We start from the raw sequence: 23,774 nt of genomic DNA on the forward strand, positions 1-23,774 counted from the left end.
GACTTCACGATTCAAAAAACAAAACTGTGAAAATCAAGCAAATAGGGACACTTCATGTCATCCAAAGTCTGTCGTTCAAGGAGATTAAACCCATGTTTACTGGATATGGTGTTATACTAACACACAAGGAATTTGAATCCAGTTTCCAGTGTACTTAGATACAATGTTCCGAAAGAAGGAAGACAATAGAAGAAGAAGACATAAAACTAAACAAGTACAGCAGATATAACCATATAGCTATTATGTACAGGCATATAGGTGGAAAAGAGAAGGATACATATAAATTATTTTTTTCAAAAACTTATAAAAATATACATATATGTAACCGTTTGACTCTGCGTTGTGTCGTAAGGAAGAGGCTCAGACGAGTGTTTCATTGGAGGCCACCATTTATTCCGGCAACTGACAGAAGTAAATGAAAAGAAAATATCCTCTGGTCAATTGTGACACTAACTCAGGCTCCTCTCCCATGAAGTATGACAATAAAAGGGGAGAGGTGAAGGCGGGGGACATCATTTATAGGGGGAGGGGGGGGCACCCACAAAAGTGAACGTAGGGGTACAGTGAACTGAGCCTTAAATGCTCCACCTGTTGACCCTGGAGGAGTAGCACGTCAGGATTTAATTATATACAAATTTTGTGTAATTATAATACGCTGCACAGTTGACCCTGTTACATATACACACACAACAACAGACTACAACATACATAAAATGTTATATTTATATACAGGCCAAACTGTCATTGTAAACTATGCAGTAGTGCAAATACTATAAACAATACTGTAAACACAGTACTTTTATCTTCCACCTCTTCCATCTCATGTGACATGAACGCAACATCATCACCTGACCTCCAAACTCACCTGAGTACCTTCCCCTCATCAACCCGTCAGTTTGTACCTGCAGCATTTCTCCCTTCATGTCTGCCTGAACCCTTCCTTTGATCATCAGCACAGTAAACACCTTTTACCTTACCTCCCTGCCTCTGAGTTGCGTATTTGAGCGCTCTACTTGTTTTTCTGAGCCGTCACAGGTTCAGTCTCTGCAGCAGATGTTATTTCCTCGTGAGCTGTCCTTGTAACTTACAGTCAGTGGTGGAAGAAGTATTTAGATCCTTTACTGTACTTCAGAAAAAAATACCATACAGCAATACAAAAATACTCCATTAGAAGTAAAAGTCCTGAAAGTAAGAAGATTAAGAAATCCTACTTAATTAAAAGTACATAAGTATAAGATATATTATTATATATGACATCATTAGATTATTAATAGTGAAGCATCAGTGTTAGAGCAGCATGTTACTGTTGTAGCTGCTGGAGGTGGAGCTAGTTTCAACTACTTTATATACAGTTAGCTAGTTTAGTCCAGTGGTTCCCAACCTAGGGGTTGGGCCCCTCCAAAGGGTCACCAGATAAATCTGAGGGGTCATGAGATGATTAATGGGAGAGGAAAGAATAAAAAACAAAGTTCTGATACACAAATCTGTTTTCAGTTTTTGGACTTTTTCTCTAATCTTTGATTTTTGGTGAAATATTGGATAATTTGAACATTTATTGGAATGAAACCATGTGAGAAGTTTAGAGGGAAAAATCACTATTTGGTACTGTCTGATTTGCTGTAAAGTAGTTTAGTTCTTGAGTAAACAACTTATTTATTTACTTCCATCACTGCTTATAATTTTTCCCCCTCTGCATCTCAGATTTTTGTAAATATACTAATCTCTCCTCAGTGTGTTTTTAGTCGTGCTGACAGCATGTCCACCATTTAGGTCCAGACTGAAATATCTCAACAACTACAGGATGGATTGTCAGGAAATGTTGTACAAGCATTCAGGGTCTCCTGAGGATGAAGAAAACTGCAACCCAAATCTCTGTTTTTATTACCTACTCAGCCAGTTTTTGAAGGCAGAATACAAATATTTTAGAGTGAAGTTGCCAGTTGGTGACAGTTTTTTTTCTGATCTTTTTCCAGTGTTACTCTGAGAATTTAAATCTTTGCAGGGAACAAAAGCCTCTAAACAGCTTGTAGACAATGAGACTTTAAAACTCATTAAAGCTCAAAACATTTAAAAGAATCTCTGGTGAAGGTTTAATTGTGTTCATGCTGATGTAACATTTTGAATTAAACTTGTATGTAAATGTTCTGCACACCCACTCAGGTGTTTTCAGTTGCTGCTGATTAAATGTCCTGAGAAAAGGTCTAATCAGCCTAAATAAAGCAAAGTCACCTGTGTGGGTCGACTGTGAGCGTGCAACCTTTTAACTAAGGGAATTTTTTTCCACCATGGGAGTAAATATCATTGAATGAAAAAATGAAGAGCTATACAAGCATGAAGATATTTTTATTCTGGGTGTTTTGTTTTTTTTGTCTCTCCAGTAGTGGACATGTAGCTCCCTCTTGTGTTTAAATCACTGACAGCACTGACTGCTGGGTTGTAGGGAAGGTTAAACACTGGTCAAATGATCAGGCCCAATGTTGTTGTATTATGGTGGATGATAAAGAGTCATAAATCTAACAAACCCAGATATTTTTCTCAGGAGTTGGTGGAGACCAAAATTTAAAAGAAATGACAGAAATGTTAGAATTTCACACACATTCATCAGGGGTCGTATTCACAAAACTAACTGGCCAAGTTAGGAGATAATAACTCAATCTTAACTTTAGGACTCCTAGGTTCTGGGGTTAAGAGTATTTCACAAAGCTCTTTAGTGCTAAAAGTTGCTCCTAAGTCTGAGAGGACTCCTGAGTCACCAGGACCTTCTCACAAGGTGCCTCCTCACACCAGGATTTTGTAAAAATTCAATCATAATGAACTCTGTGAAGCGTATACTGACAGCAAGATGATGAGTTAATTAAGATTCAATCAGTGGAACAAAATAAATGAATGATGAAACATGATGTCATCCACAGCAACAGATCAGACGTCCTCTCTGTTCTTTACTGAAAGCTGCTGTCAACAGCTTTGTGAATTGGTTAATTAGGAACTTTTAGTGCCAGTTAGGAGGACTCCCGAGGGTGAGATATTTTGTGAATACAGCCTCCAGGAATCCAGACACATAAATGAATCCTAATGTTGCTCTGTGTCTGTGTTGATTACTGCTCGTTAGCTATATTGTGAGCACCTTGTGGCCTGCCTGCGTGTGTCTGTCGGCATGTTCTGATCATGCAGGTAATTCATGGATCTTTATTATTTTTGTTCACCGACATCCACCACTGATGTTACTGACATCTTTTTTTTAGCATGTTAGCTTACATTTAGTGAGTAAAATCACTATTTTAAAACAATATTTGCCATGTAATGAGTCATGACAAACACTGGCTTTGGCTATGTTTTGAGACTGTTTGTCTGTAATCTGCCTGTAAAAAAAACAAAACAGTTGCTACACCATCAAAAATCAAAACACAACAGACTTTTCTACATATATTTACACATACTGAGGTTATGAAGACTAAATGGAGGAATGTAAAAAACATTCAGCTGCCGTTTTTTTGTAAAAGACTGATTTATTCTCTTACAATGTTGACGCAATCTTCATCATATGTGAGAAAAACAAACTTGAAGAGGTTTTTTTTTCATGGTCATTTATTTATTTTTCCTTTATGATTGTGGCCAACACATAAAACAATAAAATCTACATTCAGTAGTTGTCCGGTGAGAGTTCACTTTACATTCACTGTAAATGATTTAAAATGAACATTATGTAATACTGCATATTTCTGCAACATTCATGCTCTTTACTTAAAACAAATATTCATTATTTGAGAAAATCTGACACATATATAGATATAGATATATATATATATAGAGATATATATATATATAGAGAGAGAGAGAGAGAGTTTAATATCTTAATATTATAAAATATTTCCTGTTTCATCCAATTTTCTGGAGATAAATTAGGGAATAAATATTTCAAGGAATGTTATCTTTCATCTGCTCATTAGAGGCACATTAAATGAGTCTTGAATGTCAACAGGGCTTTCAATAGACAAGTAAAACTTCATTTAGAAACTCCTAACAGATTATGTCATAATCTTCCACATTTAATTACGACTTGAGGGGATAATTCAACGTGGTAACTTCCGATATTTCTGATAAAAACGTGTGAGCAGAAAGAGAAAAGTTGTGGAGAGTAACACGTGTAAATGGTGATGCAGTCAAAAGGCCAAACGCCTAGAAAATTCATAACAAGAAGTGAAACAAATCTTAACTTTAAATATATTTTTCAAGTGTATCAAGAAGGACTTTTACACAAATGAATCATCTGAATTTGTTTATTCTTTCACTTTTTCCTTGCAAATATGTCTTCTCAGCCTTTTGTGACCATCTAAATTAACTGTTATTTGAATTTTATGGCAAATATTTATGCCATATATTAGTACATGGAAAAAACTTCCATATAAAATGTTATACTTTGTTTTGCACATAGAAAATTAAACATTATTTCACTCTTGTACTGCATTTTATAGACGTGTTGGCCTTTTTTACACATCATGCCATTTAAAGGACAGGTCTGTCTTAAAACAACAGTCAGGTGCCCAAATAAACTTTGAGACATGTTTTTCTTGTTGTAATCATTCCTCCTGTTCATACTGACCATTAGAAGATCCCTTCATAATGGACACCTAAACATTACACCCATATGTGAAAACCACGAGCATTAATCTGCTGCTGTAACAGCCTCCACTCTTCTGGTTTCAGGCTTTCCACCAGATTTTGGACCCTGGCTGCAGAGATTTGATGAGGCCTGGCTCGTTCATCCCAAAGATGCTGGACGGGGTTGAGGTCGGGGCTCTATGCAGGTCAGTGAAACTCTTCCCCAAACCGTGGCTGCACCAGCTGTTCGTAAATCCGTCACTGAGTCTAAGTTCTTAATACTAACTAGTTTCAAACTTGTGATTTACTAAATCAGGTTGCATCATTAAAACGTAAACGTCTTAGGTATTAAACGCTGCATACAATAATGTTTAAATTGGTTGCTAGGAAACATAAGTTGCGCCAACCAGTAAGAAGCAAACAACTTTGTGAACATGAAGTCATAACATAGCTTCCAAAAATAACAGTTTTAGGGGCCAAAAGATATTAAAAAAACCTCAACTGTGAATCCTTTGTTAACGTAGGTCTGAATGTTTTTTCCCAGTTTGTTTGCATTATATTACAAAATGTGTAAAAGTCTAAGTTTTTCAAACCTAATGTTCGTTTTTGCAGAAAGTTTCAATCTGATTTCACCAAATACTATAATTAAGTTAGCCTAATTGATTATTTGATTGGGAAAAAATGTGTTAAATAAGGCCTGCAATAGTAGTGTAGCAAAGCCGGAGGAAGGAAGTAAAATTAATTAAATTAAAATAGTAGAGTAGTGCCATAACTTTACTGAATAGAAGAGAGTTTGTCTTTGATTTTTGGTGAAATATTGGATAATTTGAACATTTATTGAAATGAAAGCATGTGAGAAGTTTAGAGGGAAAAATCACTATTTGGTGGAGCTGTTAACAACTCATAGACATCTGAAATGTGACCCCGACTACACACTGCTTTTTGTAAGACGTCAAAAGACAAAAAGGTTGGAAACCACTGGTTTCATCTTTAACAATGTGTTGTATTTTAAAAGCTTGTTATATTATCCATTGTGTCAAATCTTCATCTGCAAAGTAACTGAAGCTGTCGAATAAATGTAGTGGAGTAGAAAGTACAATATTTCCCTCTGAAATGTAGTGGAGTGGAAGTATAAAGCAGCATAAAATGGAAATACTACAGTACAAGTACCTCAAAAAGTACAGCACTTGAGAATATTCAGTAACAACTGTAGGTGAGAACTAACAGTGTTTTGTGGTGCAACTGTTTTAATTTAATGATGTGTAAATCTCCAGTTAGTGAACTTACGAACAGTTAGTGCAACCGTCTACTGGCTTTGAAAAGGGTTCTTCTAAAGTGTTGCCACAAAGTCGGATCAATATATCGTTATATAACACGTACATCCATATATCTTTGTCTCCTACATTGTTTTGTTAGAGGATAATAACTCCTGTTTCCGAAGGGGACACCACATGAATATTAAAGATGATCAATAGGTCATCAGATCTTCTAAAGGGGTTTAATAAATACTTTGAATTGTTGTGTATTGGCAGCATGTCGTGGTTCATCTTCAAATCAAGTATCTCAGGCTGTGCTTACTCGTGGCGGCTAAACACTACTAATCTGACATCATCTTCCTGGTTATGATTGGCTGTTGCCCTCTGCTTGCGTGTGCGTGCTGGACGCTCCGTTGGTCTGTTGGGTCTGTAAGTGGTCAGGGAGCAGGACCTCGACAGTAAAACTGATTCGTTTTGCCTGAAAGATGCTGTAAGTGTTGTCAAATCGCAGCACATCTGGAGGGGGGGAGGGGGGGGAGGACACACACAGAACAGGAAGCTTTAATTGCGTTGCTGACAGATTTGATTACACACATCATAAAGCCTTCAAAACAGATTCTGCATGTTGAGAATGATTTAACGGGACACTCACAGACTCCTGGGCGTTCACAGGTCAGCGATCCGTCCACGGGCACTAAGTGAGCGTTGTAGCGCTGGTTGTGAACGATTTCTTCCATCTGAGCCGCTTTCTTCCATTCACCCATTTTAGCCTTTAGAAACACCCCGAAACCAATGTCTGCACCCTCACTGGCAAACTGCCACCTGACAAGATGAGGGGGAAAAATGTTTTAAACACTGTTTTCATTTTAAAAAGAAGAAAGAAACACTGCAGAGTGATATTGTGTGTCATGCAGAATATTCAAAAGAATAACTACTGCATGTAAAGGTACTGGGGTAGGTGTAGGATTACCAAAACACTCTGTCCTCTGCCAACAAGCTGTATCTGTTAACCTTTCTTTAATTAGTCTTGTCCCACTGACATTAAAATAGTTAAAGGATCGGTTCAGGTTAAAGGTTTATCTGAAGCTTATATGAGGCTTCAGCAGTAATTATTAATGAGCCAGAAGGATTTTTCATAACCTGGAAAACTAAAAGTTGTTCTTAATATTGGCTCATAACATTTACCAATGCTTTTTATGACTTAGGGCTTCATTTAACACTTTTTTTCATTATTTACCTGCTTCTTGTTTTCTCAATTAATCACGAAATATATAAAAATAGTCAATAAATCCATCACAATTTTCTAGTCTATATGGTCACGTCTTGCATGTTTTGTCAGACCAACAGTCCAAAACCAAGAGATGTTTAATTTACAGTGTTATAAAACAGAGAAGAGCGTCAAATCCTCACATGTAAGAAGCTGGAACCAGTGAATGTTTTCCACTTTTTATTAAAGAATTAGTACTTTTTTTTATCGAATTTGTGTCAATTTTCTCTCAATTGGTTAACCAATTAATCTACTAGCTGTTTAAGGACTAGTATGGTTTAAATAACCATACTAGTTATCTCTGCTACCGCTGTGAGAAAAGTCAGCTGACCTGAGGACGCAGCCCGGAAACAGAATCTCATAATCCAGCTGTTTGGAGGAACCTCGACTGACGCTCAGACACTGCTCATAGTCCACTTTAACATGATCCCGCACGTAGTATGAGGGGGGAACCGGGCCGACATGGTTTATCTGCAACACGGACGCAAACATAAACACAGTTAAACACGTATATAAGTCTGTTAGATGCATGAAATGTTGGAAAAGATGGAGGGAAGGAGAAATGAGGAAAAAGAGAAAGTTTGACTTACTGTAAAACTGTGTGCTGTTATTTATCTATGAACGGCTGCACGCTTTTTTGCACAAAACTGGTTTATTTAGACATTCAAAAGTGTTTCACAAAAAAACAAGCACAGTGTTCTCTCTTTTCCACGTTTCTGTACATTCACATAAAATCAAACCAATCACTTTCTGTGATTTGCCGGTGCAGTAAAGTGCAATACAGGATTCAACCAACAGAGGGCAGCGAGTTCCTGATGTGAAGTCAGCTTCATGTAATTCAATGTAAGGGTGATTTAGTGTTCTGTGTATCACAGATGGCAGACAGAGCTTATACACAAACACCACCTGAGAAATGGGAATGTCTTCAGACGTTGTACTGAGTGTCTCTGAGATGCAGGCGTTATCTGTCAGAAAAAACCAGGAAGTCAAACTAAACTGAAACCACTTCTCTAAAAAATCTTGCAAAAATGTCTTTTCAAACTTAACAGAACCATTATTGGGAAACAGACGCACACAAAAAGAAAAGATGCAGAAAGGCAGTACCAACTGATTGTCACACGTTGTCACATGATCCATTAGTAAGCAAAAAAACTGATTTTGTATTTTTCATAAACTGTGCAGAAGAAGAGTCCTGGCGGAGGGGAAGTGGAAGAAAAACCTCACATACAAGACGCATAAGGTTCCATGATTTCAGTAGTTTTTTACAGATTTTCTCTGGAAAAATATGTTCTTAAGTGAATTTTTATTTCTTAATTTTATGTCAAAGCTCAGTTTCCTGCATCGACGGCTCGGAAAATGCTTCTAGCTAAAACAAAAACTGGTTACGCTATATTTTTGTTGTGATGCAAACCCCCAAACTTTTCACCTTATTTTAACAATCAGAATATCAACCCAGATTATTTAAATCATAACCAAAAATAATGCAAACAAAAAGCTCACATAGACTGGATTAATGTTTCTTTGAACATTGACAAAAACTTTTCTTTACATACAATTTGCAATCAAATTGTATGTTTTAAATGGATTTCAGGCCCTTAAAACATGTTCGATTCTTCACAAGACAAACTGAGCTTATTTTATAACTATTCTCAAATGATCACTAATCTTGAACCTTTCCACTTAAATTTGTCTTGTGCTTCACATTGTAACAGAACCACACACGACTCTGGACGTGTGGATATCACTGGTCTGGTATCACTTAACAAGAAACAAAAGTTGCTATAACCTACTCAAAATAGCACAATACAATGTCAAGGACACACAGCTAGCTAACTAGAAAAATTCTTTTTAAAAAAGAAGAGTAGAAAAAAAAAAAGAAAACACTTTGAGGCTGAACATTTCAATCCCTTGAATCTTGAAAGCAGCCGAAATGAATTTCTCTCCTCCTGTTCCTCATCTGTCCTGGGCCCAATTATTTATCTACAGAGACAAACGTGGGTCAGTTTTGTCACTTGGTGAATTATCTACTAGCGTGCAACTACGACTAAACTATTAAAGCTGCGCTCACGTCTGCTAGTTGTCCGACGCTACCTTGTCCTGCAAAAAAGCTCAGCATGGTTTCACAGCGTGTCTTGTACTGAGGATGTTTCTACGCAGCAAGGCAGGATTGCAGCAGGGATGAAGTAGGAGTTAAGTATCTTTAGCAGTTTATTTCTCTTCAATTTCCTCAGCAGGGTTGGCTCTGACTATGTTGGTGCCCTAGGCGAGATTTTAGATTGAAGCTCAACCTCCAGTCCAAGAACTTCAGATATGAATTCACACTAAGATAAATTGCCACAAAGGTACCTTCAGCTCAGACAAAATCCTCCCAATCCTCCAGACAAAAAAGGCAAGCGGGGGGTCAATGAGTGTTTGGTGGCATCGTCTGAGGTAGCACAGTGGCTGTCGTGTGAAAACTGACTGAATAGTAAGGCTTTGGAAAATCAAATTGGATGAAAATCCATGCAAATTAATAGAAAAAGACAGGAAAAACATTAAGAAGGGAGAACATGTAGGGTACATATTTCCAAATAACCCCTCTTCCCACTCATTTGGTGCCCTGAACTGTCTGCAAACACATGAAAATAACTTCTGTCATTCCCTGTTACAATTCACTATACTTTCAGTGGAACCAAAAGCATCCTTTTTGCATCGGTTCTTGTTATTTTGCTGCATGGTGGACTATAAATAATCTTTATTTAGCATCTGTATTGATTCACTCTGCTATGGAGCCGGTCCAGAATAATCCTTGCATTGTCATTGACCTGCTGTGATCAAATTGGCTCATTCATGTGTAACAGGATCCCTGACACAGCCTTTCCAGCCTGAATTAAACATTATAATATTCCTGTTTAGGCAAATTATTTCTCTATATATATATGTTCTCTGTTGTTTCTGCTCAGTCGTGACGGGAAAAACTGCCGGGATGGGGAACGCATGTGTAACATCATTTGCCAGTCAAATGTAAACCCACGTTTCAAGTTCACAATATGCAGATGAGCCAGCCTGCAGTTGCCTAAACTACATGAGCGCAGGATGCAAATCAGCGAAAGAAAAACAGAAGTCAAAAGTCTCAGAAAAATAAAAGCATCTACTGTCTATTGAGGCACTGAGTTGTAGATCTTTTGATATTTTAAACTCTACAGCAGGGCTGAGCAGCTGTGGTTGGAACCAGACTCGTATCCATTGCATGACTGTTGGTACTTGTGTCAGACAGTAGTTGTGAAAAGCAAAGTTGCTCCACATCCTTCAAAACAATCGGCATAACTGAATTGTGATGTGATCGTATGCAAATTAATGTTGTTCAAATTAAAGAAGTTATCAAGTAAATTGTAATTAAAATTAGTATTTGAAGCTTTTGTTCAACACGTGTTAATATTCTTATTTATATCCCTCACTGCATTCACAGTACACGCATGACTTTTTTGCGTGAAGTTATTTTGGGACGCATTAACATTCGAGGGGAAAACTAGAGGGTTGACAGCTTCTCCTTTTTATGTGAGGAAACCCGACCAGGGCTAAACTAAAACCGTGAAAATGCACTGCTAATAAACTGTCACAATGCAAGTGAAGACAAAGTGGAGCCTCAGTGACACGCTAACTGCAACACGGTAGCTGTAGTCTGACAAACAGGGTAGATTTGACTATTTATCAATCCTATTAGAGTAAAAACATTTTAGTACATGTCAAAGGAAATAAAGGATGATTCAGACATGCTTTGTCTCATAATTCCAGGACATATTCGGCTTGATTTTAAATAAGATTCACTATGTTCAACAGCTAGAGAGGGATGACTGACAGGATTTAAGCTGAAGGTCACTGACATTAAAGCTAAGAGGATATAACTTCATGTACAGTACCAGTCAAAAGTTTGGACACACTTTCTCATTTTCTTTTGACTGGTACTCTATGTCTCAATGAGTCTGTATTGATAATATCTCAAAACGATTAAGCAGCATCTGCAACAGATATTTGTCTCTTCCAACGCATCACCCTACTTTAGTACTAAAGAACAGCGCCCATATGGTGTAGCAGCAGTTTGGCCTCACTCACCCTGGTCCGACAGCGGGGATCTCCATCCGGATCCGTCAGCTTTCCCCCGTATATCACCGGCAGCTCCTCTGCATCAATGTACTTCAGTAAAATCTCCTGCCAGTTGGCTGTTAGACGAGAGAATAAACAACACTCATTTCTTCAGAAAAACACTGGGCCTTGTGCAAGAATGTTTTTATATTCTTATCCTAAAACTCTCACAAGTGTCGGATTCAGCAAACTCTCTTAACCGTCCAAACTTGTCGTAAATCGCTCGTTTCAGCCTGATTAATGTCACTTGTTCTTGATATTTGACCATATAATAATCAACACCCCTTAAATCTCCATACAAGTCTACATATTCTACTCTGTTTGTGGGCAAGTTTCACTCACAAAAATGTTTTTACTAAAGAGTAAATACAGTAACTTCACACTGCAGAGCTTCAAGTCCTGCTGTCAGAAATCAGCAGACAAACACATAAAGGCATGTCTGAGCGTCAGTAGTCGAGGACCCGAAACAATTAGAAAATATGAATCCGGCTGCCAACGACGTGTCATCAGAGCAGCGCCGCACTGAGACAGGAACAAAGAGGGAACGTTTGACATGAAGATAAAAAGCGTCTTTCTAAAGCAAAGCGCTCCATGACTCATACGAGAGGCGTTCATGCGCCGGTCACAGAGATATCAGAGGAGAGAATATTACAGCCTGTTACAACTGTCAGCTGCAACAGAAGATGATACAGGACAAAGACCTACAGAGAGACCCTGAGGCAGCTGTTTACAACTACTGCTGAAATGTAGAAGCTGCTGCACCTCGGTCCAAATCAAACAAGTGTTTCTCCCCTTGTGAAGACCCTCTGTTCATGACAATACGACAGGTCTGGACCAAGTTTTCTTAAATCACGAACAGATATTTGTTCTTAAGAGGCACGTACGAGTAGCATGAGGCCTGTTATGTTATCTCTTTGGTTTGACCAACCACATTAAAAATGCTGTGTAGAAGATGATAGACGCTGTTAACCTTGTTTGTTAATGGAAACTAAACTAATGCCTCAATATTAATGCAATGTATGGATTTTAAAGGAGGGAAATGAAGATGGCTCTTAAAATATTAGGTGAAAATATTGTATGTCTCACCCCCGAGGATGAGGATCTTTTGTCGCGTGTTCTCACTCAGAAAGTGTTTGACGAGGTTGTAGGCCACCGGGAAGAGTTTAGGAGCTGCGGAAGATAAAATATAAAAAGATATAAACCAGCAATCATGAATAAGTCTGGCCCTTTAAGAACAGGATAACATGATTGACTGTAACATGCATTCATAGTGGAAGGACAACTTTACCTTTAATGACAAACAGCCTCTTCAGGCCTTCTGGGTAGTTGTCTTCAAACATCTGGAGGATCTGGTGACACACGGGGAACATATTTGGAGATGTTGATGTTTTGTCCATCTTAGTTTTGTGAGGTCTACAGTGTGTATATAGTACGCTGTCTGTCTGTGTGTGTGTGTGTGTGTGTGTCTCTGTACCTCTCCATATGTCTCAATAGCAGGTTTCCACAAGTGTTTCAGACCCAGACCTTCAACGTCGTAGATCATAGTGATTGACTCTATGTTCCTCCCCAGCTGGATATAAACAGACAGAAAACAAGTTACATTCATATGTAATCTGAAAAAAACTAAAACTGAGTATCTGAGAACTGTTAAACATTTTAAACCTAGTTTGAAATTAAGGCTGCAGGATATTCAGACCTGCAGTCACTGAGGTCAGTACGACACATCTGGTTGGTAATCTCTTGTAATGATGAGTTGTTTGTCCTTAAAGATGTTGAGATTACAGACGGTTTACTCACTAGTTGGGGAATATTATCATTGTGTTTTTTATTCTTTTCTTTCCTGATTTTAATACTGATGTTTTTACTGTGTTTATGTTTTAATTCAACACGACGGACCGCGCCCAGACTCTACAGATGGAAATGAGCATTTAGCTACATTTCATACAACAAAGTTATTGTCCCTGTTAAATAAACAATAAAATAAATACATAAGATAAGATTCTGTAATCTATGGAAAGCAAGTAAGTAAATGAAAATAGTAAATGGTAAATAAATAATTAATACTCTGATACAAGCGATAAGCAGGCCAAAATTCAATAGACAAATTAAAAATATCTAAGTTAAAATGTCAAAAGAATATAATAAAATGGTAAATGGGTCTTCAAACTGTTTTCACACCGTCTGGAAACAGCAAAGATTTTAAGAAGTCAACCAATCTTTCTTTATCTCCTGATATATTCTGATATTTTTATTACTTTTTTTTCACTGTTGCAAATTAAAAGAACTTCATAGGTCACATGCTGATTCTGTTCAGAGCTGCTGGACAGAAGAAAAAGTGACAAACTGTATTTATGTGATAGCTCAGAGAAGAATATCACTGTGTCTTTTCTTAGATATCATCTGACAAAGAGAGTAATTGCTTGTGTGTCTACTTGTACCTTATTACAAGTTGCATGTACAGACTTTAAGTTTACACACTGTTTTATCTTATATTTTTGGATATTTTTTATGTTTTTTTAAATTGAAAATACTTCCTAATTGTAGCACATTTCAATGTTTTAATCCTGGTTCAACCATGTAAAGCATTTTGTAACTCTGATATGAAAAGTGCTGTATTAATAAAGTTTATTATTATGATTATTATTAAGTTGTTAGCAGTTCAGTCACACAGTGTTTTTTCTTCTTTGATTGTTTCATTTGAAGGCCTGAGGAGGTCAAATACAGTATTTCAGAGGAAGAAGATAAGAGTAAATGTAAAAGTAAGTCTGATTTTGTGTAGCAGATTTATTTTGATTTATTTTTTATTATTTCCTGCCTTGTAATCATCTGGTGAACTCCAGGTTGGGAACAACTGCTCTAATGGATGTTTGGGAGTTTGAGTTGTTAGGCTGAACACATGCTTTCCTGACCATTTCCAAAAGAAAATAAAACTAATATTTCCTCCTAAAAACTCCACTAAACTCCCACTTAAATCTTATGACGCTGCCTTTACCCTCTGCGTCTGGAGGTTACATTCCTTCTGCAGCATCTCACAGTCCCTGATCTTGGACTTGATGAAGTCCTGCTTGGAGGCAGACAGGAAGAGGCCTTTGGGATCCACAGGTCCAATGACATCATACCAGATGGGACTGCCCTCACGGTCGTAGCCGCACATCCCTCCTGACAGATACTTCTCTATCACCTGCAGCAGCCGTTTAAAAACATCAGAAGTATGGTTTAATCAATTATTTAAGCGAAATATTTTCCAAAATTAGCATCTTGCCATTATTGGGTTTAGAGGGTGTTACCTCTGGTGGACGCCATTCAGTGATTATTGTGTCTACTTTCAAGTGTTTCCTGAACTCCAAATGCTGGAAGAAAGAAGCAAAATAATCATTATGGGATATATGAGTATATGTAGAAGACATAAACTGTAATACTTCTTAAAGGATAGGTTCACAGTTCTTCAGATCTGTCTTAAAACAACAGTCAGGTGTCCATATGAACACTGTAATCATTCCTCCTGTTTATACTGGCTGTTAAAAGATCCTCTTCAAATGTGCTTTCAATGTAAGTGATAGAGACCAAAATCCACAGTGTGTCCGCACAGTCTTATATGAGGCTTCAGCAGTCTGAGTTAGTCATCAAGTGGATATCTGCCACATTTAGAGTCTTTCTAGCATCAAATTCCCTCTTTGTGTTTCCCCAGACAGTGTTTCCCTGTTGAGCTGCGGTGGAAGTATAGTAACAAAAAGAGGAACTGAGGCACTAGAAAGACTGTAACATTGAAAGATATCTTGATTTGACTCATTTGAACGCTGAAGCTTCATATTTTAGCACAGAAGAAGGACTGTGGATTTTGTGCCCCATCACTTCCATTGTAAGTGCATTATGAGGTGATCTACTAATGGCCTGTATGAACATGAGGAATGATTACAGCAAGAAAAACCTGTTTCAATGTTCATTTGACTATTATAAGACAGACTTTTGTGAATTGTGAACCTATCCTTTAATCTGTCTTAATGGTAGACTGTGCAATAGCAGATCTGCCCAGGCATAATATAGTGATTTAAGTGGCTTAGCCTTTTAGACAGAAGGTGATGTAAAACCTGGCCCGTCAGCAGGAGGCGGATCAGTTAAGTACCACTGTACACACATACATGCATTCACATGCTTATGAACCTACGCATACATGCACAATGGTGAACAAAATGTTCAGAATATGATCACAGGTCAGTTTGATACATGATTTAAGACTTCAGAAATGAGATAATTTGAAGCCTATATAAGCTGTTTATTTATTTCATTATTTGCTCACTTTCAGCTCAGCACCTGCCCACTTTGGTTCGGATGTCCGTGCATACTATGATTTGTATAATTTAAGGCCTGACAATGATTTCTGATGATTAAAAATATGGCAGAAAATAAAGACAATTGAACAAGGTAAATGTTGTATAAATTAAAGCTATTATTATTAGACTTATTGTGATCAGATCGCCCAAAACGCGTGTTAATGCCAGGTGTAAACAGGGCCACAGTAAGCTGTACTGTCTTCAGACATTTTCAGTTCATCTTAATAAACAGAAGTTTTTTGGGTCTTAGAAAGCTAACACTCCTAGCCTCTACTGATGTTAGCTTCTAGAGTATTCAAGATGTTTATTAGCACTCCGGTTACACAAGTACCATTGTGTGAAATCCTTTGGCTGGGAGGCTCCATTACAGTAAATAAATATATATATAAAAATACATATATAAATATAACAAAATATTAAAAAACAATAAAAAATACTGTTCCTCAGTCTGTGGGTGCGTGTTTTGAGACTCTGGTGCCTAATAATTGAGGGCAGCAGGGAGAACAGGCTGTTGTGTTGTGGGCGTGTTGGGTTCTTAATGACCCTCAAGGACTTCCTGAGGCATCGCTGGGTGTACAACTCCTGCAGGCTGGGCAGCTCACACCCAGTGATGTACTGGGCCGTGCGCACCACCCTCCCCAGTGCCTTGTGGTCCATGCTGGTGCAGCTGCCATACCAGTTAGTGACACAGCCTGTCAGAAGTCCCTGAGGATTTGGGGCCTCGGGCCAAATTTCTTCAGGCGCCTGAGGCCGTACAGATGCTGTTGGGCCTTTTTAATAACAGCGGTGGTGTGGCCAGCACATGTCAGGTACTTGTGAATGTTTACCCCCAAGTATTTGAAATTGTCCACCCTCTGCACCACTGTGTCGTTGATGGGGGTAACTGGGGGGCACAATGACACAGGAGGGGGCTGAGGACGCAGCCCTGTGGCGCTCCTGTACTGAGGGTCAGTGGTGAAGGGGTGCGGTTGTCTACTCTCACCACCTGAAAGTTCAGGATCCAGTCACACAGTGCTGTGTTCAGGCCCAGATCCTTGAGCTTACTGACGAGCCTGGAGGGCACTATGGTGATGAACGCTGAGCTGTAGTCCACGAACAGCATCCTCACATAGGTGTCCCTCCTTTCCAGGTGGGAGAGGGCGGTGTATGGGACGTGGGCGATGGCGTCCTCGCTTACCTCATAGACAGCTAGTTGTGAGCTAGTTAACTCTGATATCTGTGGTGGATGTGATCGCAGGTCATATGACCTCCTCAAATATCTGGACTTGTGGTCCCAACTTTGAGAAATGAGACTTTTTACTTGTGTTTACTATAACCAGCAATAGCAACCAGGAGTTAAGAGACAAAACCAGAAATTGAACAAAAATGGGCGATATAAGGTGATAATCTGTCAGAGCTGTGTGTCTGAAGGCTTGTTGTGGAGGTCTTCTGCCCCCTAAAAGGCCACAAATCAATTAATGCAGCAGCTTTAAGTCAGGTGGCTGTAAATGACGTCCTATCACCATGATCTTAAGTCCTCAATCTATCCCTTCTATCTGTATCTTATCTTCTCAGGCTGCTGTAATGACTCGGTTTCCCCACAGCGAACCATTACCACACCGCTCCCCTCTAATCCGCAGCCACTCCTGAGCTGTGTTGGTGCAAACTGCACTTTCACAAACACAAACCTGTCACTGAAGGTACTGTGGTTGTACCTTAGCTTGCAATAGTTGATCGCCTCATGTTATAGTTGTTTTAGCACACGTTTCGTACTGTGTAATAAATCTATACAAGAGCTCTAAACGTGCAGGTACTAAAGTAAAGTCTTGTACTCAACAGAAAATCTGAACGTTACCTTTCGCAGCATGGCCTCAGACTTCTGGACATTGAAGTTTCTGGCTGAAAAAAAGAAGTGAAAAAATGGAAAAAAAGGATTAAGAAGTGACGACTGCAAACAACAACGTTTCATTTGTGATGTTAAATGTTGTTTTGCCAGAATAAAGACATGCAGTCGGACAAAAACAGCAATATTCTACCAACAGAATACAAAATATAAGATTTGAACTTTTACCGTGAAACAAGTAAACTTATTTATTATATGGCACTTTTTGGAAAGAAACAAAAGCTACAATGTGGTTTACAGGAAAAAGAAAAGAGGAAGAGAGGAAGACAGAAAGAAGACAGTATATAAAAACTATGAGAATAAAGTGTACAAACTAAAAATATAAAGTTATGATATTTAAAAAAGCCAAAGATGTGCACTGTTTTGGCTTCTCTGAGACCTTGTATGAAATAAAACCTGATTCAGACATGAATGTTGTTTAATAGCATCCCTGCTAACACAAAATCTGTGAGAGGGACGTTGAGAGATATATTTCATGATAACAGCGCATCCCCAGACTCCTTAAAGACTAAAACAGGTCAAACATTCAGTCTGCAAAGTAGCGGAGGAGGTGTTGGGAAGACTGAGGAAATCTGTCTCACTTTAAACCTAAATCTGCCTTTAAAAAAGAGGAAATCCCAGAAATACTTGGAGTATCACAAAAAAAATAAGAGCAGCATCTAGAGAGAAGAGGTCAAGATGTTGTTCAAGATGCTTTTTCCAACAAATAAGACCCCTTTTTACCAAATTAGGTAAAAAAAAACAACAGAAAAAACAAGTCGATTGAATGCAGTTACAAAAGAGTTCTGCAACAAACGTCCCTGTAAACCACAAATATCAAGATGACACCGAGAGACAAAGTTTTAAGAAATGCTAAAAATACTACAGGAACATTAGGAAACTTTCAATTTCTACCCTCTGGAAATAAACTTGTATAACAACCAAAAGGCTTTCTGTCTACCACACAGTGTCAGTATAATTGATCCAGAACACAGTGGGCACACAGTCGTCTAATGTCTAATACTCCGTCTAAGGTGATTAGCTCTGCAGCCGACTGTCTGGTGGAAAAGTACAACAGTGCTGTTGCCATGAATTGAGACTTACAACTCCAGCAGTGGATTACAGCGTGCCTAATGCTCCGTTCTGGCACCTTGGTGGAGCCTCGAGGGCACTGAATGACTCACAATTACAAAAGCACAGAGCAGGATCTGGCTGGGACGAGGCCATGTGTTATTTTAGGTTAGTAATTGAAGTGTTATGCGTTCATCACTTAACCTTTGACCCAGTAGCTACTAATCCTGTTTACTTTTCATCGCTGCCTTCTACTTTTTAAAGATTTACGATGAGATTTTTAAAGTTTGTTGTGATTTCCGAGGGATTCCAGAGGATAAGTGGTGTAGAAAATGGATGGATGGTTTCAAGCTTATTATTATTATTTCTCATGGGCGAATGCAGGCGGAATTCATTTAATAAACAACTCGAAGAAACAAAACACTGTAAATGAGACGATTTGAAGGTGTGAAACCTTTGTTTTTAAGACGATATCAGACTCAGCGCTCGTCCTCAGATCGCTGTCAAAGAGTTGATATTTGCGGTTTTGAAATGACGTGATCTGAAGCTTAGATAAAAGTTCATGTCAACAAGGTCAACACATGTGGCTCATTATCTGATAACATTTAATGACACCGCCCTCAAACTAGGTGCCAATATGTCACACATCACAGGTCCAGCTTTAATGAAGATGACTTCCTTTGTCACCAATTGAGGTGCTTAGACTGTCAGCTGTGAGCAACATTAAAGAAATACATATACATATTTGTATTTATTCGTGTTAAATCTCTTCTATCTGTCACTCTGGAAAAAAAATATAAGAAATCATACAAGCATGAGGCAGAGGAAGCTTAAAGTCTCAAGGACAAGTCAAAGATTTATGCATGACACTACGTCTAAGATGTCCAAAACGTCATCCTGTGACTAAAACTGGACTTCAGTGGAGTTCAGAGGTTGTTGTCACAAAGATCTTTCTCTCTGAACTCTGTTACATCTTGGCAAAATGTAAACTATGACATAATAACACTGCATGATGATAACATGGTCCAGTACAGCTGATATACCAACCTAAAGGCAGCCGCACAGACTGTTATCTGTCAGGGTGCAGCTCCTTTCAGATAAATATATCACTAGCTGGAGTACGAGTCATCGTAGGGCGGACGTTTGTTTTAGTTGGCTCTTCTAAGAAAAGGAGGAAGGTCATCGCCCTCGTGTACAAGAGTCAACTTCTGTCATATGGGAGAAGGAGAACTGGATTCTTCTACTGTAGATTGCATATCAGTTCCCTATTTTTCCCACAATATGTCATTTTGCTTTCTACTGTTCGCTATTTATTAAAAGGACAAAAGAGCAGAGTAATCGGCCAGAAAACTCAAACTCCATACACAAAAAAAACCCTTTTAAATGTCTGGTGATCTCTTGACTTTAATTTTGAACCAAGCACAATTTTGGCTCTTTCAGCAGCTCCTCAGTTCAGCCTCCGTCTGAAACAGGCCGTTTTAGCTCCGGTCTCTTTAAGCTCTCCCTGGCAGACTTCCACCGGCTCTGGAGGCTCCGTAAACAAACAATAGTAGAAGGATTTTCTTTTTTTTCCACTTGTTTTTCTCCAAAAGTTTGGACACACTTTCTCATTCGAGTGAACGCGGAAGGCTACGAGACTGACGGGGAAGTCGAGGAAACATTCAGATTAGGTCAGATAAGACTGAAGCTCTAGGTGACCTCTAAGCTCTAGGTTTTGACTTTCAGGGAACATTTTTACATATTCAAGTTTTAGATCTTTGACCATTTTTAACATAAACATCCGACATCATAACAGTATATAAATGAAAGAAAATCACACAAAGCATGTCATGTCCCCTTTAATGCATTGTGCCCTGTGTTATGAGCACCCATTGTAGGAAGTGGATGTGTAACAAACTTGTGTGCACTTTCTCATTAGAATGAATCCAGTAACTTAATTTTAATTTAAGATGATCGCTGATTACTTTCTGTACCCAAAATTTGGAGGACTGTGTATAAAAAGCGCTACAAATACTACACTGTTTATTTCACATGCAAGTTAAATAAATAGAGGTGAATTAAAGGTGAGAGTCAGAACTTGATTGTCACTCTTATTGTTTAGTTGGAGCACAAAGCAAACAAAAAATCCACTGTTCGTTTTGATCCATATTATTATAAGGACAATCGTTACTGCTCGCCTCGGGCTATTTGCTTTAGATCAGTGACCTGGACTGAGCTATCCTCCTCGCTGCCTCGGCTTGTGAACAGTAGTCCTCTATACATTCACATTGAAAGGGAAATAATTTGAATCATTCAGAGGGTACACTGACCAAACAGACCCTCATTGTCTGTGTTCGAAGCTGTGACGTCGAGCTTTCTGAGAGGCGGAGGAAGGAGGCGTTTCACAACAGCTACGGTCGTTTATTGAGGCCTAATTAGGGAGAACAATCAGCTGCTGAATTCTTGTTATGAAACGACTTGTGACTGTCATCGAAGTCGAGGGAAACCCAGGAGAGCAACAGAAACACAGCAGCAGACGGGCTGTCTTCTATTGTAGTGTACCTTTAATGCGATTAGCTGTGGATTAGCCTGATACACGGAGTGCTAGACCTCTGCTCCAGGACTAATCAGAACAAGGCCTCCTTTAATCACATCTTCTCATTTCCTCCAGAGTCCGAGCGCATAACTTCAACCTAGCCGAGGAAAATCAGAGTCTTTAATTTAGTTTCAAAAGGGGGAAACAACACTGACGTCTTCCTGGTTTTGTTTAGCCGCCCTTCTCAGAACGGGCGAGGTTCAGTTGCGGTTTGAGCATCGTGTTCGGGTATGAAACCCATGTGAGTCTCTTTCTCAACCCCTGCAAACAAGAGCGCCTACATGTGTTGCATCATGTCCTTTTTCATGAAATAAACCGCTGCAGCTTCTGCTTATTACGCTGATAATATGATAACAGCGTCAGATTTTCACTGTGAACTCATGCAAATGATCACAACATGCACAGCGAAGGACTGGGATTATGGGAGAGGTTTAGCTGCGAATGCAAACGGCGGTCTCGGGAGAAAAGCAGCAGGTACCGTTGTGGTTTTCACCTCACCTCTGAGCCAGCGTAACAGGAAGTGGTCATGTTGTGCAGGAAGTTGAGGAAGAATGTCTTGTATCCTCTCTCGAAACTACAGCCAGAAGATGGAGGGAAGAAGAGACACACGTGTTAAACAGGATTTGCATATGAGCAGCGAGGAGAAATCAATACTAGAAAGAGATTTTCAGGGAAATGTTTAACCTAATCTTTCTCAGTTACAGTTATGACCCTGAAGATCAGAGAAACAGTACTTTTCTCTGTTTAATGCTGTTTGTATTTCACTGCTTGTGACTCTGTGACTAATTATTTTACACACTTTCATGGCAATGTTCAGCAATGGATGTCTGTAAAAAAAAAAATTAAAAAAAAAAAAGCTTGAAATTGTACAAAAATAGTCAAAACAGCCGTCATGTCATCACATTTTAGGTTTCATTTACTTTAAATGACCACAAGTGTGTGGACACGGGAATCAAGTATACAAACACTCGAGCGTTTAGCCTGCAACTAACTATTATTTTCATGATGGAGTGATTTATCGGTTATTTTCTTGATGAACTGATTAATCATTTGGCCTATAAAATGTCAGAAAATAGTGAAAAAATGTCTATGCAGCTTCAAATGTCTTGTTTTGTCTCAACCAACAGTCCACAACCTGAAGATATTCAGTTTGCTGTCATAGAGGACCAACAAAAACCAAAAAAAATACAGAAAATATTCACATTTAAGAAGCTGGAACCAGAGAATTTTGGCATTTTTCTTTAAAAACTCACTCAAAGATTATCAAAAAAGTTGGCAGTTATTTTACTGTCCATTGACTAATTGATTAATCATCTAATCATTGCAGCTCTAATAACATCGCAAATGCGTCATAGATTAATTATAAGCCACAGGGCTTTTTCATAACCTGGAAAACTCAAATGTTCTTAATATTGGCTCATAAGTAAATATTGGCTCATATTGTCTCATAACCATAATCATTTACCAATATCTAAAGGGTATTGGTAAATGATTTATTAACCATTAAAAAATCCATTGCTTATAATTTATAAACCCTTTATTAGATGTGACTCATTAGTAGACTCATGGTTAATATATAACAGCTACAGTAATGACAAGAGAGAGATTTATATAATGTTTGTTTTAGAACAACAAGACATTAAAACTGGAAACAACTGGATATTAAAAGATCCCTTTCAAATGTGATTTCAGTGTAAGTGATGGGGCCTAAAATCCACAGTGTGTCCACACAGTCATTTATACAAAAATGCATTTAAAAGTTGATGTGAAACTTATATGAGGCTTCAGCAGTCTGAGTTAGTCATATCAAGTGGATATCTGACACATTTACAGTCTTTTTAGCATCAATTTCCCTCTTTGTGTTTCCTCAGACAGTGTTTCCCTGTTGAGCTGCAGTGGAAGAATAGTAACAAAAAGAGGCACTTTGGCACTAAAAAGACTGTAAGGTTGAAAGATATCTACTTGAAGCTTCATATCAGCTTCAGATAAACTTTTACATACGTTTTTGCACAGAAGGAGGATTGTGGATTTTGTCCTCCATCACTTACATTGTGAGTACATTATGAATGGATCTTGTAATGGTCAGTATGAACAGGAGGAATGATTACAGCAAGAATGTTCATTTGGGCAAATGACTGTTGTTTTAAGGCAGACTTGTTAAATCGTGAACCTGTCCTTTAAAGCATCATTATGACATTATACAAGCTGTCAGCTGTCAGCATACAGAAAAGCTTTATCTAGATTGTCAAACTCTTATTATAAGCTTATTATTATCAATATTATTATTGTAAACTTACCTGCTCCAGCGCTTCAGTCTGTTTAGGACTGAGGTCTCCTACTCTTCCGCTCATGTCTGCGACCAGAAGATGCCAGATAAGGTCAGATGGCTCCTCTGAGACAGACAGAAAAAGCACTGTCACCGTTAACCGTGGCAGGCGGAGTCCGTCCCCGTGATGCTCATTCACGGCTTCGCTAAGCTGTTATCCCCGCTGTCAGCTGCCCGCTGGTGGAAAAAAAACCGTGAGGGGAGGGAAGAAAAATGTAAACACGACTTACTGACCGCCTGTTAGAGATCCAGTCCAACCGGCTGACTCGGCCAAAGAGAGAAGAAACGACAGGAGGATTACTCGAGACAGGAAGTGTGAACCACAGAGAGCGGTGAAAGTCCCGCCCCAGTCACACTGGCAGTGGT

The 23,774-nt window shown here is 38.6% G+C and overlaps 2 protein-coding genes across 3 annotated transcripts in view; one reads left to right on the forward strand and one right to left on the reverse strand.

The window, feature by feature from the left end:
- The first annotated feature begins 3,068 nt into the window (after nt 1-3,068).
- Nucleotides 3,069-23,774, forward strand: part of rnf215 (ring finger protein 215) — a 29,971-nt gene continuing 9,265 nt past the window's right edge. The window contains exons 1-2 of the mRNA XM_042422062.1: nt 3,069-3,171; nt 4,705-4,805. Of these exons, the coding sequence (XP_042277996.1) occupies nt 4,800-4,805 (6 nt within the window). The 5' untranslated portion in view covers nt 3,069-3,171; nt 4,705-4,799. The remainder of the gene's footprint in view (nt 3,172-4,704; nt 4,806-23,774) is intronic.
- On the reverse strand, nt 5,714-23,670 carry LOC121904359 (SEC14-like protein 2). Of its 2 annotated transcripts, none has more exons than XM_042422059.1 (13): nt 23,639-23,670; nt 23,380-23,474; nt 21,581-21,656; nt 17,410-17,453; nt 14,532-14,594; nt 14,237-14,425; nt 12,719-12,814; nt 12,533-12,593; nt 12,331-12,414; nt 11,215-11,321; nt 7,454-7,593; nt 6,508-6,677; nt 5,714-6,371 (listed from the first exon to the last, which is right to left on the reverse strand). In XM_042422059.1, the coding sequence occupies exons 2-13, from the start codon at nt 23,431-23,433 to the stop codon at nt 6,220-6,222; spliced, it is 1,236 nt and encodes a 411-aa protein (XP_042277993.1). In that variant the 5' UTR covers nt 23,434-23,474; nt 23,639-23,670; the 3' UTR covers nt 5,714-6,219. The 2 variants fall into 2 exon arrangements, with proteins under 2 accessions (XP_042277993.1, XP_042277994.1); XM_042422060.1 differs by having other exon boundaries at nt 23,643-23,656.

Source organism: Thunnus maccoyii, chromosome 9 (assembly GCF_910596095.1).
Source record: "Thunnus maccoyii chromosome 9, fThuMac1.1, whole genome shotgun sequence".
NCBI classification, from domain to species: domain Eukaryota; kingdom Metazoa; phylum Chordata; class Actinopteri; order Scombriformes; family Scombridae; genus Thunnus; species Thunnus maccoyii.